The 13,550-nt window shown below is 33.5% G+C and overlaps 1 protein-coding gene across 3 annotated transcripts in view; it reads right to left on the reverse strand.

The window, feature by feature from the left end:
• EAF2 (ELL associated factor 2) overlaps nucleotides 1-13,550 on the reverse strand; it is a 34,022-nt gene that overhangs the window by 13,340 nt on the left and 7,132 nt on the right. Inside the window, exons 2-4 of one of the 3 annotated variants that reach the window (XM_045540165.1) lie at nucleotides 12,588-12,682; nucleotides 4,588-4,724; nucleotides 1,854-1,996 (exon numbers count right to left, since the gene is read on the reverse strand). In XM_045540165.1, coding sequence (XP_045396121.1) covers nucleotides 1,854-1,996; nucleotides 4,588-4,724; nucleotides 12,588-12,682 — 375 coding nt within the window. Of the gene's footprint in view, nucleotides 1-1,853; nucleotides 1,997-4,587; nucleotides 4,725-12,587; nucleotides 12,683-13,550 lie in introns of those variants that run through there. The other 2 variants (XM_045540166.1, XM_045540167.1) reach the window with 2 other exon arrangements.

Below are 13,550 nucleotides of genomic sequence, written 5' to 3' on the forward strand. Positions count from 1 at the left end.
GGAGTCTCTGGCCTAATAGGATGAAGAGTGGTTCCTGGGCCAGACAATTTTTATATTGCTGGCTCCCCTGCTTGGAGGGAGAATGTAAAGTACTTCCCAGTGAAGTACTTGTTGTGGCAGGATCTCCCTTGTCAGTGCCACTCAGTCTCAAGATGTCTTTAGATAAGAAAGAGGAATCTCAGGGTGACAGGTCAGGGAGGGGGTCTGGGAGCTAGAGGGGTATGAACTGTCTTTCTAGGCTGAGCTCTTGTTATTGTGTTATTCTACTTGTAGGTGCCTTCTGGCATGCAGTATCTCTGATGAGGGAGAGGACTCTCAGGCCAGGCATAGAAGGAGAGCACTTCCAGGACTGCAACCATTCATTGTGGCAGGAGCCCCTTTGTTGGTACTCCCAGCTGTGTGTTTTTGGGTAGGGGAGGGGAATCTTGGGCCCTACCTTATTTCTTAAACTCAAATTCCAGATAGCTCAAAGATGTAAATGTAAAAATTAAGTGACAAAAATACTAGTACAACTGCCTGACATAAATTTGAAAAGATAATTCAACCATCATAACAGTCAGTAGTCAGTGGCACAGTAGGACCAAGAAAAGACTTTATAGAATACAATTTAAGGTACATGCTATACAATCAAGGTAAATGAAGTTCCATTCTTATACAAAGTTAAAACAAGAAAGCTTTATGCTTGGATCATGTTAACTTATCATCTACAACTCTCTTTTCCCTGAGTTATGCTTTGATACAATGGTTTTATTAAGGTCTCTGCTAAAAAACTGTCACTTCCCCTTGTACTGTAAAATTATTGTTGAGGATAATATATAGCTTAATGTTCCCTAGAACAGGTTCCACATGATGAATTCCTTTTAGAATTTAGTAACAGGGAACAATCTGATTCTTTGGAACCAGTCTATCAGGTAATACAAAATATGCTACTTGTGACTTCATTTTTGTCTTGATGGCTAGGAAGCTTAGAGCTAAATTTAATGTTTTAATAATCAGCAAGTTTCCTTCCTCTTTCCCTCCAATATCTTGATTTTCTGCTCCAGTACTTTATTGTTTTAGGTATATAATGACATCATGATTCAAATTCATTTTGGAAGCAGGTATGATGTAAAAATAAAATTCAAGATTCCTTGTACCAAGAAAGGGCTCTGAGCTTGTATTTTCCTTACTTTTTGTATAGGGACTACTAACCCATTAGGGAATTAATATTGTACTATACCTAGAAAGGGGCAAGTGGAATTGGGGAGCTATGTGAAAATTATGAACACATAGCAGAAGCAAATATGCTTTGGTGATCAGGGTCTTACTGCTGCCATAAGTATTATAACATCAACACCCAAACTGTGGCTTGAAAAAAAATGGAGATTTAAGTTTTCTTACTTTCAAAAGGACTGTATCTCCTTAGAAATACCTTCCTGCTGAGAAGTAAGCAGTAATTCAGAAGAACTTGCCCACTCCTATTTACTCCTCATTTTCCTATTGAATTGGTAACATCTTAGACGTCTACAGTCTGGCTATACATAAATAACTTTGACAAGAAGAAGCTGTGAAAATTGAATTTGAGTCATCACAATTGCCAAAAAGAAGAAAACTCCAGTTACACACATCTAAACATTCATTTTTTTGTCCTGAATAATAATTTAAAAAAATACAAATTGTCTTGTATGGCTATGGTCTTACTTACATACTACTCTAAATCATAAGCCATGTCTTTGCCCCAGAAAAAGGTATAATTACAAAAAATATTAGCTCTCAGTAAAAGTTTATAGTTAGTACCTACTGTTAATTAAAATGAAAAATTTTACTTAACATTTATTATCTCTTAATAAGAGACATAAACATTTAGATTTTACCTCTTTCAATATCATCCATTGGAGATGCTGGGAACATCTTGTCTTCACATGGAGAATGTTTTACAACATTCGGAGTCCTAGTTGAATTCCACATTTGTTGCTGCTGTTCTCTACGATACTGAATTTTACTGCTTCCTTCAACTCTGCAATTAAGAATATCAAAGATTGAAACAGGTATGACAGCCATGTAACAACAATTTCAACTTATAACGTTACTAAAATTGACCACTTATTTTCCCTACATATCTTTAAAATGATATTCAAGATTAAAACATCAATTTAATTCATTATTTAACAAATATTAATGTTTACCAAGTGACTACTATGTGAGCGGCATACACACAGGTACGATGGGGTATACAAATGTGAACAAAAACAAAAGCGCTGCTCAAGTTTAACAGATAAGACACACAAATGACTAAAGTAAAAGGAAAAACATAAGTATACAACAGGTTCAATATATTCCCTAAGTTCTAAAATTATTATTTCTGTTAAAACTAAATCACTTCAACACTTTGCATTCGTAACTTTAAGACAGACATGTTCATAAAGGAAATTCATATGCTTTTCTCTCAACATCTTTAAGAAAAGAGTATATAACAAAATTATGTTTGACTTTTGCCTTTCCCATTTCTGGTCACTGAATCCTGCCAGTCCTTCCTTCAAAAAGTATTTAGAACCTCATTTTTCTCATCATTCTTACTCTCAAAAATCCTGGTTTATACATTTTTCTGTTTCCTAAATTTTTTTCATTTTACTGAGTTTCTTTGCTGGATTAATGTTTCAAAATAAAACTGTAGACATGCCAATCCCTAGTTAAAAAGACTTTAATATGTAACCACTGCCAGCAAGATAATGTCCTAATTTCTTAGTTAATATTGAAGGCATTAACCTCAACCTCCCTTTACAGCCTTACCTCTAACTCAATATCAATATTACCCTCTACTTTCTGAAACTTATAGACAGGTATAGAGACAAATTTCTGCTCTGTTCAAACAAGGTCTTATTCAGTAGCCCTGAATAAGTCATATATATTACTGCTTTGAAACCCTGTTTACATCCTCATATCCTCTCTGATCAACAAAATCAGTATTTCCCAAACTTTTCTACTAGTAAGAATCATGGAGGGCATGGAGGACGGAGGTGAAGGGATATTAAAAAATAGAGTTCCCAGGCTCCTTCTCTGATCTGAGGCTGGATTTGGGAACTCATATTTTTAACAGGCACCCAAGGTAATTCTTGTTTGTTTGTTTTCTAATTTCAAAGTATTACAGGTACAAATAATTTTGGTTACATGAATCACTTTTATAATGCTTAAGTTGTGGTTGTAAGAGTGCCTGTCACCCAGATATGGTACACATTAGGTAGGTTTTCACCCATCCTTCCTACCCACCCCCGCCCGCCCCAGTTCATTTCCACTGAGTTTTACTTCCTTCTATGCACATGTGTGCCCATCAGTTAGTTCCAATTTAGTAGTGAGAGCATGTGGTGCTTATTTTTCCATTCTTTAGATACTTCACTTTGGAAAATAGTCTCCAGTTCCATCCAAATTGCTGCAAAAGGCATTAATTCATTCTTTTTTATGCCTTAGTAGTACTCCAATGGTATACATATACCACATTTTATTAATCCACTCATGAATTGATGGGCACATGGGTTGATCCCGCATCTTTGCAATTGTGAATTATGCTGCAATAAACATTTGAGTGCAGGTGTCTTCTTGATAAAATGACTTCTTTTCCTTTGGGTAAATGCCCAGTAGTGGGATTGCTGGATCAAATGGTAGGTTGACTTTTAGTTCTTTGAGGAATCTCCATACTGTTTTCCATAGAGGTTGTACTAATTTGCAGTTCCACCAACAGTGTATAAGTGTTCCTTTCTCTCTGCATCCATGCCAGCATTTATTATCTTTATACTTTTTTAAAAAGGCCATTCTGACTGGAGTAAGGTTATATATAATTGTGATTTTAATTTGCATTTCCCTGATGATTATTGACATTGAGCATTTTTTCATATGTTTATTGGTCATTTGTCTATCTTCTTTTGTAACCTCCCCTTAAGGTATATCAATATGGCCTCCCTTTTGTAACCTCCCCTTAAGGTATATCAATATGGCCTCCCTGAATGTTCCAATCTACCATGACCTCTCCTTTCTCTTAATTCTTAGAGCAATTTTGCCTATACTATTGGTATAGCTTTTAGAGAAAGTGCCTTTGTATTACATGGTAAGTTATGTATCACTTATTTCCAAAAAGAATTGGAGATGGCTATATTCTCCTATTGGCTTTAATGGAATGGTCTGTTAATCCAATTAAAATGCAGAAGTTTTGAGGTTAGTGTTTGTATAGTAAACTTTCCTTTTTCTAGTGCCTTACATATTCTAGGTGCTCAATACATTTTTACTAATGAAGATGAAATTATTTTGGGGAGTGTATAATGGTTCCTTTTAGTCCAGTGCTATGGAAGTATCTATAATGGAATAAAAAATATATCTATACCTATAGAAAGCATTTAGAAGCAAAATAGGCTTTTATATGTTACAGGGTGATGTGGTAAAAGCTTTTGGCTTAGGATCTCCACTAAAATTTAAACTTGGAAAAAGATTAAAACATTTTTGTACCTGACATAAATAATCCTTATATAATAATGTGACTTAATCCACTAACTTTTCCCCCTGACAGTTCCTTAAAAATTTATGTGTTGATAATATAATTTATTTCATTAAACCACATACCTTGTTTTTTTTACAGTGATGTTGCTGCTGAGTTTTTCTAGTCGACATTCTCCAGTATCATGATTAATAATCAAAATGCATTCTCTTAAGTAAGGTTTCTTTGAACCTTTGAAAACAGTTATTGGTGGAGTTGAACCCTGTTTAAGAAGTTAATTATCATTATTTGAAATTTATCATATAAATTTAGTTGGGAAGGCCTCTGAGATCTTCTGATATTGTGTTTCTTGTTCCATATTATACTTCAAGTAACCTATAAACTACCTAAATTTACTAGCCTGTATCCAAAGAATGTGATAACAAAGACAGAGATGACGAGAGGCTGAGATCTCAAAGCTCCTGTAACTGAGGAAAAAGAAAAAAGGAGGTACTTACCTGAGCCAGTAAAGATTTGTTTCACTGGCCTATAATGGGCAATTGGGATTCAATTCTAATACAATCAATATATTTTATGGATAAAGAAACAAGCCTTGAATCATATTTCCTACCTCTTCTCTTCTTCCTTATTGCTTTGTAAGCTTACTTTTTAAAATCTGATATTTTCTTAAAGTGTTACCTCCCTATTCAGATTAAGGAAAATGAATGTAATCAAGAAATGCCTGTTATACTGCTGATTAGTTTTAGCATCATTAAAAGTAAGGCAACCAGACATTATGTGCTTCATGATGTGATATAAAAATATACAGCATCACCCATAAAATAGCCTTGCCAAAAAGCAAACACACAAAAACCCCAAAGAATTTAACTCTCATCAAACCCCATATAATCTGTCAGCAAGGCTTCCTTTACATATATAGCTACTAGTCTCTAGGAAATATGGGGAATAGATGAACAAGTTAAATAATACCAGATGGAAGTAATTTGAAATCCAGAATATTGGTATATTCTCTAGGACACATAACCTGGTTTCTCCAACAAACCAATGGCATAAAAAAGGGAAGGGACTTTTATGGAATAAAATAGACAAGAAATATAATATTCAAATACAATGTGAGAATCTTATTTGAATTCTGGTTAGGATATTTTACAATGTCTGTAAAAAGACATTTTTGAGGTAAGCATGAAAATGTGACTTGGACCAAGTGTTATTATAATTCTATTAGGTATAATAATACCATAGTATGTAGATAAAAATAGAAATGTCCTTATCAGGTAAAGATACATAAATAAGCATTTATGAAATGGCATAAGGTCTGGGATTTGCTTTAAAATACGTCAGGAAAAAAAACAGTAGGGAAATACATAAAAGAGAAAAGTAAAATGTTGATAATTGTTGACGCTCAGTAATGGGGTACATGGAGTTCATTCTACTATTCTATTTTCCATAATAAAAAGGTAAAGAAACCTAGATCATTACTAATAACATACATCTATTTACATGCTCTTCCCTTACCCTTTGTTGCTGCCACTCTCAAACCTGAAGGAATTTTATGTTTACCAATCTTTTGCTTTATCCCAAATGCACATATATCTAAATAATATATTGTTTGTATTTGCTTGTTTTTGAACTTTATAATAGTATATTAAATTTTTAAAGGATTTATTATTATCACATACAATAGTACTGTTAGATCAGGTTAGAAAAGGATATATTTGTATCAAAAATATCACCTGTATCTTATAAATATGTATAATTATTAATAATATATATCCATAAACAATTAAAAATAAGTTTAAAAAATAAAGAAAAAATAAATTTAAAAAAATTAAAAAAATAAAAAGACTAAAGAGTATATATTAATAATATTAGTTAAAAATTATTATCTATTCACTAAATGACCACTAGGAGGAGTATGAGATAAATTTGGTGATTGAAATCACCAAAATTGGGGTAGGTTAGAGACTTCTGAGAGGTATGGACAGAAAATGAAAAAAATGAAAGAAAGGAACAGGGCTTTTTTTGTTTGTTTGTTTTAACCTCTCTAGGGATTTAAGTGATCTACAGAAAATCAATAATATACAGCACATAGATGAGGACATATCTGGGCTAGTTCTAGAAGGGTTATATGTGGAGCACTTAGTTGAACCACTAGTAAGCTGGAGAGCCAGGAGCATGATCATGACAAAACATACTGGGTTTACTTGGCTTGTTTTTCAGATGTCTTGGCTGAAAACAAGTAAGGTACCCCAAAATAGTAACCTAAAGACTCCAAATTACAGTTGATAAGAAATGTGTATAATATATTCTTCTTGAAGACATTTATATTCTTACTTAGAATGGAATACATCTTAAAATTACAATGTATTATTGTTCTCTGAGCTCCTAAAGAATAATAACTGGATCATTATTTTTTTTAATTTTTCCTACTGCAAAAAGTACCAAGACCTTTACAGATAGTGAATGAATGTTGAATATGAACAATATAAACAATTTCTGATCACAGGTAACAAATTCAATAAGCCTTTCATAATCTCTATACCTGCCTTCTATACTTTGAACAAGTTACATAAAATTAAACTTTTTCCTTTATTAAATTGAGCACCGTTCCTAACTTTTAAACTTTAATTTCTGTCCATTCCCCATTCCATACTCCAAGAAAGGCAACTATTAAAGTACCAGACAACTATTAAGCATATGAACTATCCTTGCCTCTAAATAACTACTGAATACTTCCTATTATCTCCATGTTCACTGCTATTACCCAACTTCAGTACCCAACATCATTTCACCCGGATTACTGTTATCCTCCTCCCAACTCTCTTTCCAATTTTGTTCCCCATTCTGCTGACAGGCAAATCTAATCATTTTGTTCCCATACTTAAAAATATTTATGTACTATAAAAGTTTTGTGTATTCAGGATAAAAGCCATATTCCATAAACCTGTCCATGGGCACCTCTGTGATCTTCTCATCTACACTCCTACATTCTCAACCTGCCACTCTTTACAAACCATACAGAACTGATTATAGTTGGTTTGTATGAATGACTAACTTAGGATGGTCAACCAAAGGAAACACTACAAAACAAAATATAAAATACATGAGTGCACACCTTATTTGAGAACAAAAAAGAGTCAAGAAAGGATTCAACCATAAAACAAATGAATCAAAACAAAAATCTCAATACAGGGGAATGAAGAGAAAACAGTAGTGAGCAAAGGAACCTGGGTATTTATATATATTTAACTATAAATGGATAAGGATAGACTGAGAATGTATAATGTAAGAGCTAAATAAGTATTCTTGACATAAAGATATTTTGCAACATAATACACTATCTTAGAAAAATGTAGTTGTTCGGCTGAGGTGGAAAGGAAGAGAAGTGGAAGGGAGGAGGAAAAAAGTCTTATTATTAAGGGATGACAAAGTATTCCAAAAATCTCATTTGATAGGGGTAGGGTAAGAGTGGAAGAACTCAGTTTTCATATAATAACTGAGAATTATGAAAACCAGGAAAGGAAAAGAATCAGTAATGGAATGGAAAAGTACAATAGTAGTCCCAAAGTAGCAAGAGTTAAAAAAAAAAAGGAGAAAACAAAGAAAGAAAATAGAAATAAGAGATGCTTGGTGAAGCTAATAAAGAATAAAAAGAGGAAACAACAAATTAAAATAACTAGTAAAGATATTATAAGATGATAGAAATAAAAATCAGGTATATCAAACTTGAACTAAATGTAGATAGACTGAATAGATACAATTCTCCTAATAAAAATAGAAAGTGTTAAACTGGGTTTAAAAATAAAACACAGTATATTCTGTCCACAAAATATATACTTAAAATGTCAGCTAAGTAAAAGGAAAAGACACTAAGATTCTATGAACATGCAAATAAAAAGGAAGCACAGGTGGCAATATTAATAACAGACAAGTTGGTATTTAAGCTTAAAACCACAAAAACAGGATAAAAATGTTTTATAATGATAAAAAATACAATTCATTAAAAATATAACTGTAGGCCGGGCGCAGTGGCTCACACCTGTAATCCTAGCACTCTGGGAGGCCAAGGCGGATGGATCGTTTGAGCTCAGGAGTTCGAGACTGGCCTGAGTAAGAGTAAGACCCCCCATCTCTACTACAAAGAGAAAGAAATTATATGGACAACTAAAAATATATAGAGAAAAAATTAGCTGGGCATGGTGGCACATGCCTATAGTCCCAGCTACTCGGGAGGCAGAGGCAGTAGGATTGCTTGAGCCCAGGAGTTTGAGGTTGCTGTGAGCTAGGCTGACGCCATGGCACTCTAGCCTGGGCAACAGAGTGAGACTCTGTCTCAAAAGAAAAAAAAAAGAAAAAAAAATATATATAACTGTAACAGAATATTAAAATAGGACTCTGGTCCTAAAATAGGCTGAGGTCCCAAGAATACGGTGGATTATTTTCCCATATGGGCTAAGTGAACCCAGTGGGGGGAACCAGAACAGGTCCTAGCTCACAGCAACCTCAAACTCCTGGGCTCAAGCGATCCTACTACCTCAGCCTCCCAAGTAGCTGGGACTACAGGCATGCGCCACCATGCCTGGCTAATTTTTTCTCTTTATATATATTTTTAGTTGTCCAGATAATTTATTTCTATTTTTTTTTTTTTAGTAGAGACGGGGTCTCGCTCAGGCTAGTCTCGAACTCCTGACCTCGAGCAATCCACCCGCCTCGGCCTCCCAGAGAGCTAGGATTACAGGTGTGAGCCACCGCGCCTGGCCCAGAACAGGATCTTGTTGGAAGGGACTTTGACGAAGAAGGTCATCTAGAGTAGCATAGTAGCCCTCACACATATAGAGCCCTCAGAAGTCCAAGGCTTGAGGGTTAAATTTATAAGTAACCAGTAGAAACGCGCTGCCTGTATAACAGGAAGGGTAGTTGGAAGTTTCCAGAGGGCTATTTCATAGAAGCCCACAAAAGTACTCCACAAGATAGAGTCAGCACTAAAAATACGCCAGTCTCAGACAGCACCAATGACAAATTGTAACAGTCAAGTTAAGTAAAAACTTTCTCTAAACTTTATAGCAGCCAACCATAGAGAAGTGTTTGTAAAGAAAGATGTGTAAATGCCCAGTTTTTAATCAGCTTAACAGTCTTCATTCATTTTTATTAGTTTCTTCTATTTGGTAATACCAAAGAAACCCATAAGGAATGGAATTAGAAAGTCTACCTTATCAAAGAACCACCTGAACCTGAAGGTAATCTTAAAAGTTTAATATCATAAAAGCTCTATTTTATGGTCTGACTCTAAGCTTCCTAGGCATTTACCAGGATGATGAAAGCAAGTTCATAAAGAAAATATGAAAATCTAAATGACTTGAACTAATAATCATTACATTTCCATAAAATACTCACAGAATTAAGAACCTTGAAGAAAATTAAACCTCATACCTGTTTAAAGAAGTTCTTTAAATGAAGGGGGAAAAAAAACCCTACAAAGTTTATTTGAGAATGTAATTTCCATTCTTATCACAATTGTTCAAGGACAATATACCTAGGAGAAAAAATATTTGCTCTTGAAAGGTGATAATTTAAACAACTCTTTTTCATTTCAGCTGTCTAAATGAATTATAGAATAAAGTTAAAATTAATTTGTATTATATATTAGGCACTTTATTAATCTGATTCCTAAATATCTTTCCATCTCCTACCCTGTACCCACATGCACCCTTTTGACCTAGCCATAAGGGCATACATGTAGTTCTTCAAACATTTAACATTCTTTTGCTCCTGTATCTTAGTCCATGTCTTTTTATTTTCCTCCCAAAATTTTTCTTCCCTCTCTTCTTCACCTGCATAACTTTGACTCATCTTCAAGACTTGGTGTATTCTGATATCTCCTCCCTTTCCTCTGGCTAGGATACCACTCTTTTGTGCTTCTATAAGACTCTATGTATATCTTTATGATAGTCCTTACATTTCTATATTTTAATTAGTTATTTCCTGTGTTTCCCATTAAATGGCAAAATGTTTTAGGACACTGACCATGTCTAATCTACTTCTGTATTCCCAGTAGCCACCCAGCATAGGATTTACCACAAAGAAGATACATGTATACACAACAAGTCTCTTTCTCTTTTTCACTCTTTCTTGAGCACACACTTACACACACACATATACTGAGGCATATTCTTTTTTGTACACATCTCTGGGGGGCTTCAGGGGTGGGATGGTATTGCTGGTGGTTGCTTTTGCCCAAATGATTTCTTTATAATTTCAGAAATTTACAATTTGCAGACTTGAAAATACAGGCCTTCTTTAGTTGTCATTCCTTTAAGAGGTATTTCAATTGAGACCATAACCAAACACATGGTAGATGATAACTCTTGATAAAAGCAGGACATATGAGTGAGGAAACAGGTTTACTAATAAATGTAAGAATCCTTATTTGTTTGGAGTAGAAGAGCAATGATGATGGGAGGATGGCAATTTGAGAAAACAATATTCGATATGGCAAAGAAGAATTCAACTAAAAATCTACAAACCAACCATCACTTATCAATAATACTATAGACTGAGACAACAGGCTTGTGGCTCCTGTTATCAACTTAAAGCTTTTCAACAACTTTTAAAATTAAGTGGCTGGTTCAAGTTTTTCTTCAATAGATATCATAAAGCAAAGAAGCCTTAGGTTACTGGAGACAATCTGAACAATTTTTCTAACAGTGTACTACAATAACTAACTTATCTATAATACTTTGTAATAAACTGATTTTTCATTTCCTTCAGTTCCTAAGGGAGCAAATGAGAACTATTCAATAAAAAGTCCCCCCAAATTTAATTAGCCTTAGAAAACTATTCAGAGGCAGCAACTGATACAGTCACATAAGAGTGGGGTCTCAATAAATGCTGTTGACTGATAAAAATAATAAAAAAGATAGATGAGAGGACAGAGAGCTTACTTGCTTTATCTCTAACCATGATGAGCCATCTCGTCAATGTATAAGAAAGAATGTGGATGGACCAGCACAAAATTACTATTATAAAAATTAAACAAAATGAAAAACATCTTTAAAAATTCCAAGGTTTTCTTTATATATTAAAGTATAAAGTTGCAGTCTTGGTTTTCTCTGAGAATAGACAAAGTCAATACAAAAGTAAAGGAAAAGAAACAAGCTGAATACTAAGAAATTTCTAACTGAAGGACTGAGAAAAGTAGAGCATACAAAAAAGAACTTGTATTTCTATGCAAATAGTATTTGGTCGTGTTACTTGGATACATCTGGAAATTTAAAAAACAGACAAAACTTTTGGTTAGGGCCTTCCTGACCAAGTCTCATTCTTTTTCAACCTATTCCCCAAACTACTGCTGAAATCCTTCCAAAAACACAAATCTAATCATGTTACTTCTCTGCTTACAAACTTCTAATGGTTTTCTGATGCCTATGAGATAAAGTCTAAATTCTGTATTACAACATAAAATGTCCTTCATGATCTGATCCCAACCTACCTTTCCAGTCTCTATTCCTGTCAATCTTTTTCGTTATACTGTGATTTACTACATAAAGTCATTTATTCCACAGACTCCTTGTTCTTTAACATCAGAGCCTTTCACATACTGTTCTGTATGTCTAGATAGAATAGTCTACTCTCTGTCTACCTGATAAAGTCTCACTTTTCCTCTAAGGACCAGCTCAAATATTGCTGGCTTTGTGAAGTCTTTCAAGATTCCACCAGGCAGAGCATTTAATTTCACTCATGTACTTGCACAGAATTTTGTATATGCTCTGACATTAGATGTTTATGTGTTTGTCAGCTATCACAGATTAGGACTAGAAGGCAAAGAATATGTTATAATCCCTATGTCAGAGTATAAAAGCTGGTTCATAATAAGAATCTAATTAATACTTTTTTAGACCTCTAATTTTTTCAAATCATTTGCTATGATAGTTTTTGGAACTACTAAATGGATTAAAGTATTTTAAGTTTTTTTCCTAAAATAGTTCAAAATATGGTTATTTGCTTTGCTATGCTTATTAATTACTTTAACTAGCCATTGCTATATGAATTGTGCAATTATTTTTATCTAAACTTAGTGAGAATCCTGTAAAAAAGATCACTTTAGTCTAAATATAGAAATACTCACTTCTATATTTGGCAGAGTTATCGTCACCTGTTCACCTTTGCCGACTTCAAGGTCTCCTTCACAAGAAGTATCAATAGAAGCAGGTTTGAAATCATCTAAAAGTAGATACAAATACTGATTTTTATAAAATAGAACACCTGGATATAAAAAATATGAGTGATAAATCATTTTTCAAAAGCCAGTAATTAAAATGGTTTAGAAGAGTTCTTCATATTACAAATGAATAAACAAAATACAATCCAGGTTATTTCTGTATGGATAATTCTAAGAACAGAGAAATAGCCATAGTCATAAAAAGTATTCCTCAAACTCAGGCTCCCTTAGAATCCTGTTTAGACCAAGATAACTTGAATAACATATTCTACTGCTAAATAATGTCAGTGTTTTCACAATTTGATGAAAAACTGATATAGGTAGACCATTTTTAACATCAGTCCTTTTCTCCCATAATGTTTCCTTAAACCACCTATGGTGCCTGCTGCCACTTGTCTGCTATCCCAGAAGAACAAAACAAATGAATATAGTGAAAATTCAGTGCATATTAATGAGGAAAATTATGAAAAAGGAATCTTTTCAGTTTAACAGTTTGAGTTTTTCATGAATACCACTAATGGATGTATAAATTTAACCAAATCTGTCACTTTGGAAGAACCTAAATTAAATTTTAAGTTAAATCATAGTTCAAATGATGCCATTAAAAGCTATCACCTAGCAGGAATTTAGGGTACTAAGATATTTCACATGTTAAATAAGCTTAAAAACATGTAAGATATGAAAGACATTAAAATAATTCATATCAATATACATCAATGACTAATAATTCTGATATATAATTCATGTTATATTTACTTAACTCTTCATTAAAATATGGCATACATGCAAAATAGAACATAAATCATAAGTTTAAAAACTTTCACAAAGTGATGTATGTATAACTAACAACCAGATCAAGAAATGGAACAT

This window comes from Lemur catta, chromosome 1 (assembly GCF_020740605.2).
Source record: "Lemur catta isolate mLemCat1 chromosome 1, mLemCat1.pri, whole genome shotgun sequence".
In the NCBI taxonomy this organism is placed as follows: domain Eukaryota; kingdom Metazoa; phylum Chordata; class Mammalia; order Primates; family Lemuridae; genus Lemur; species Lemur catta.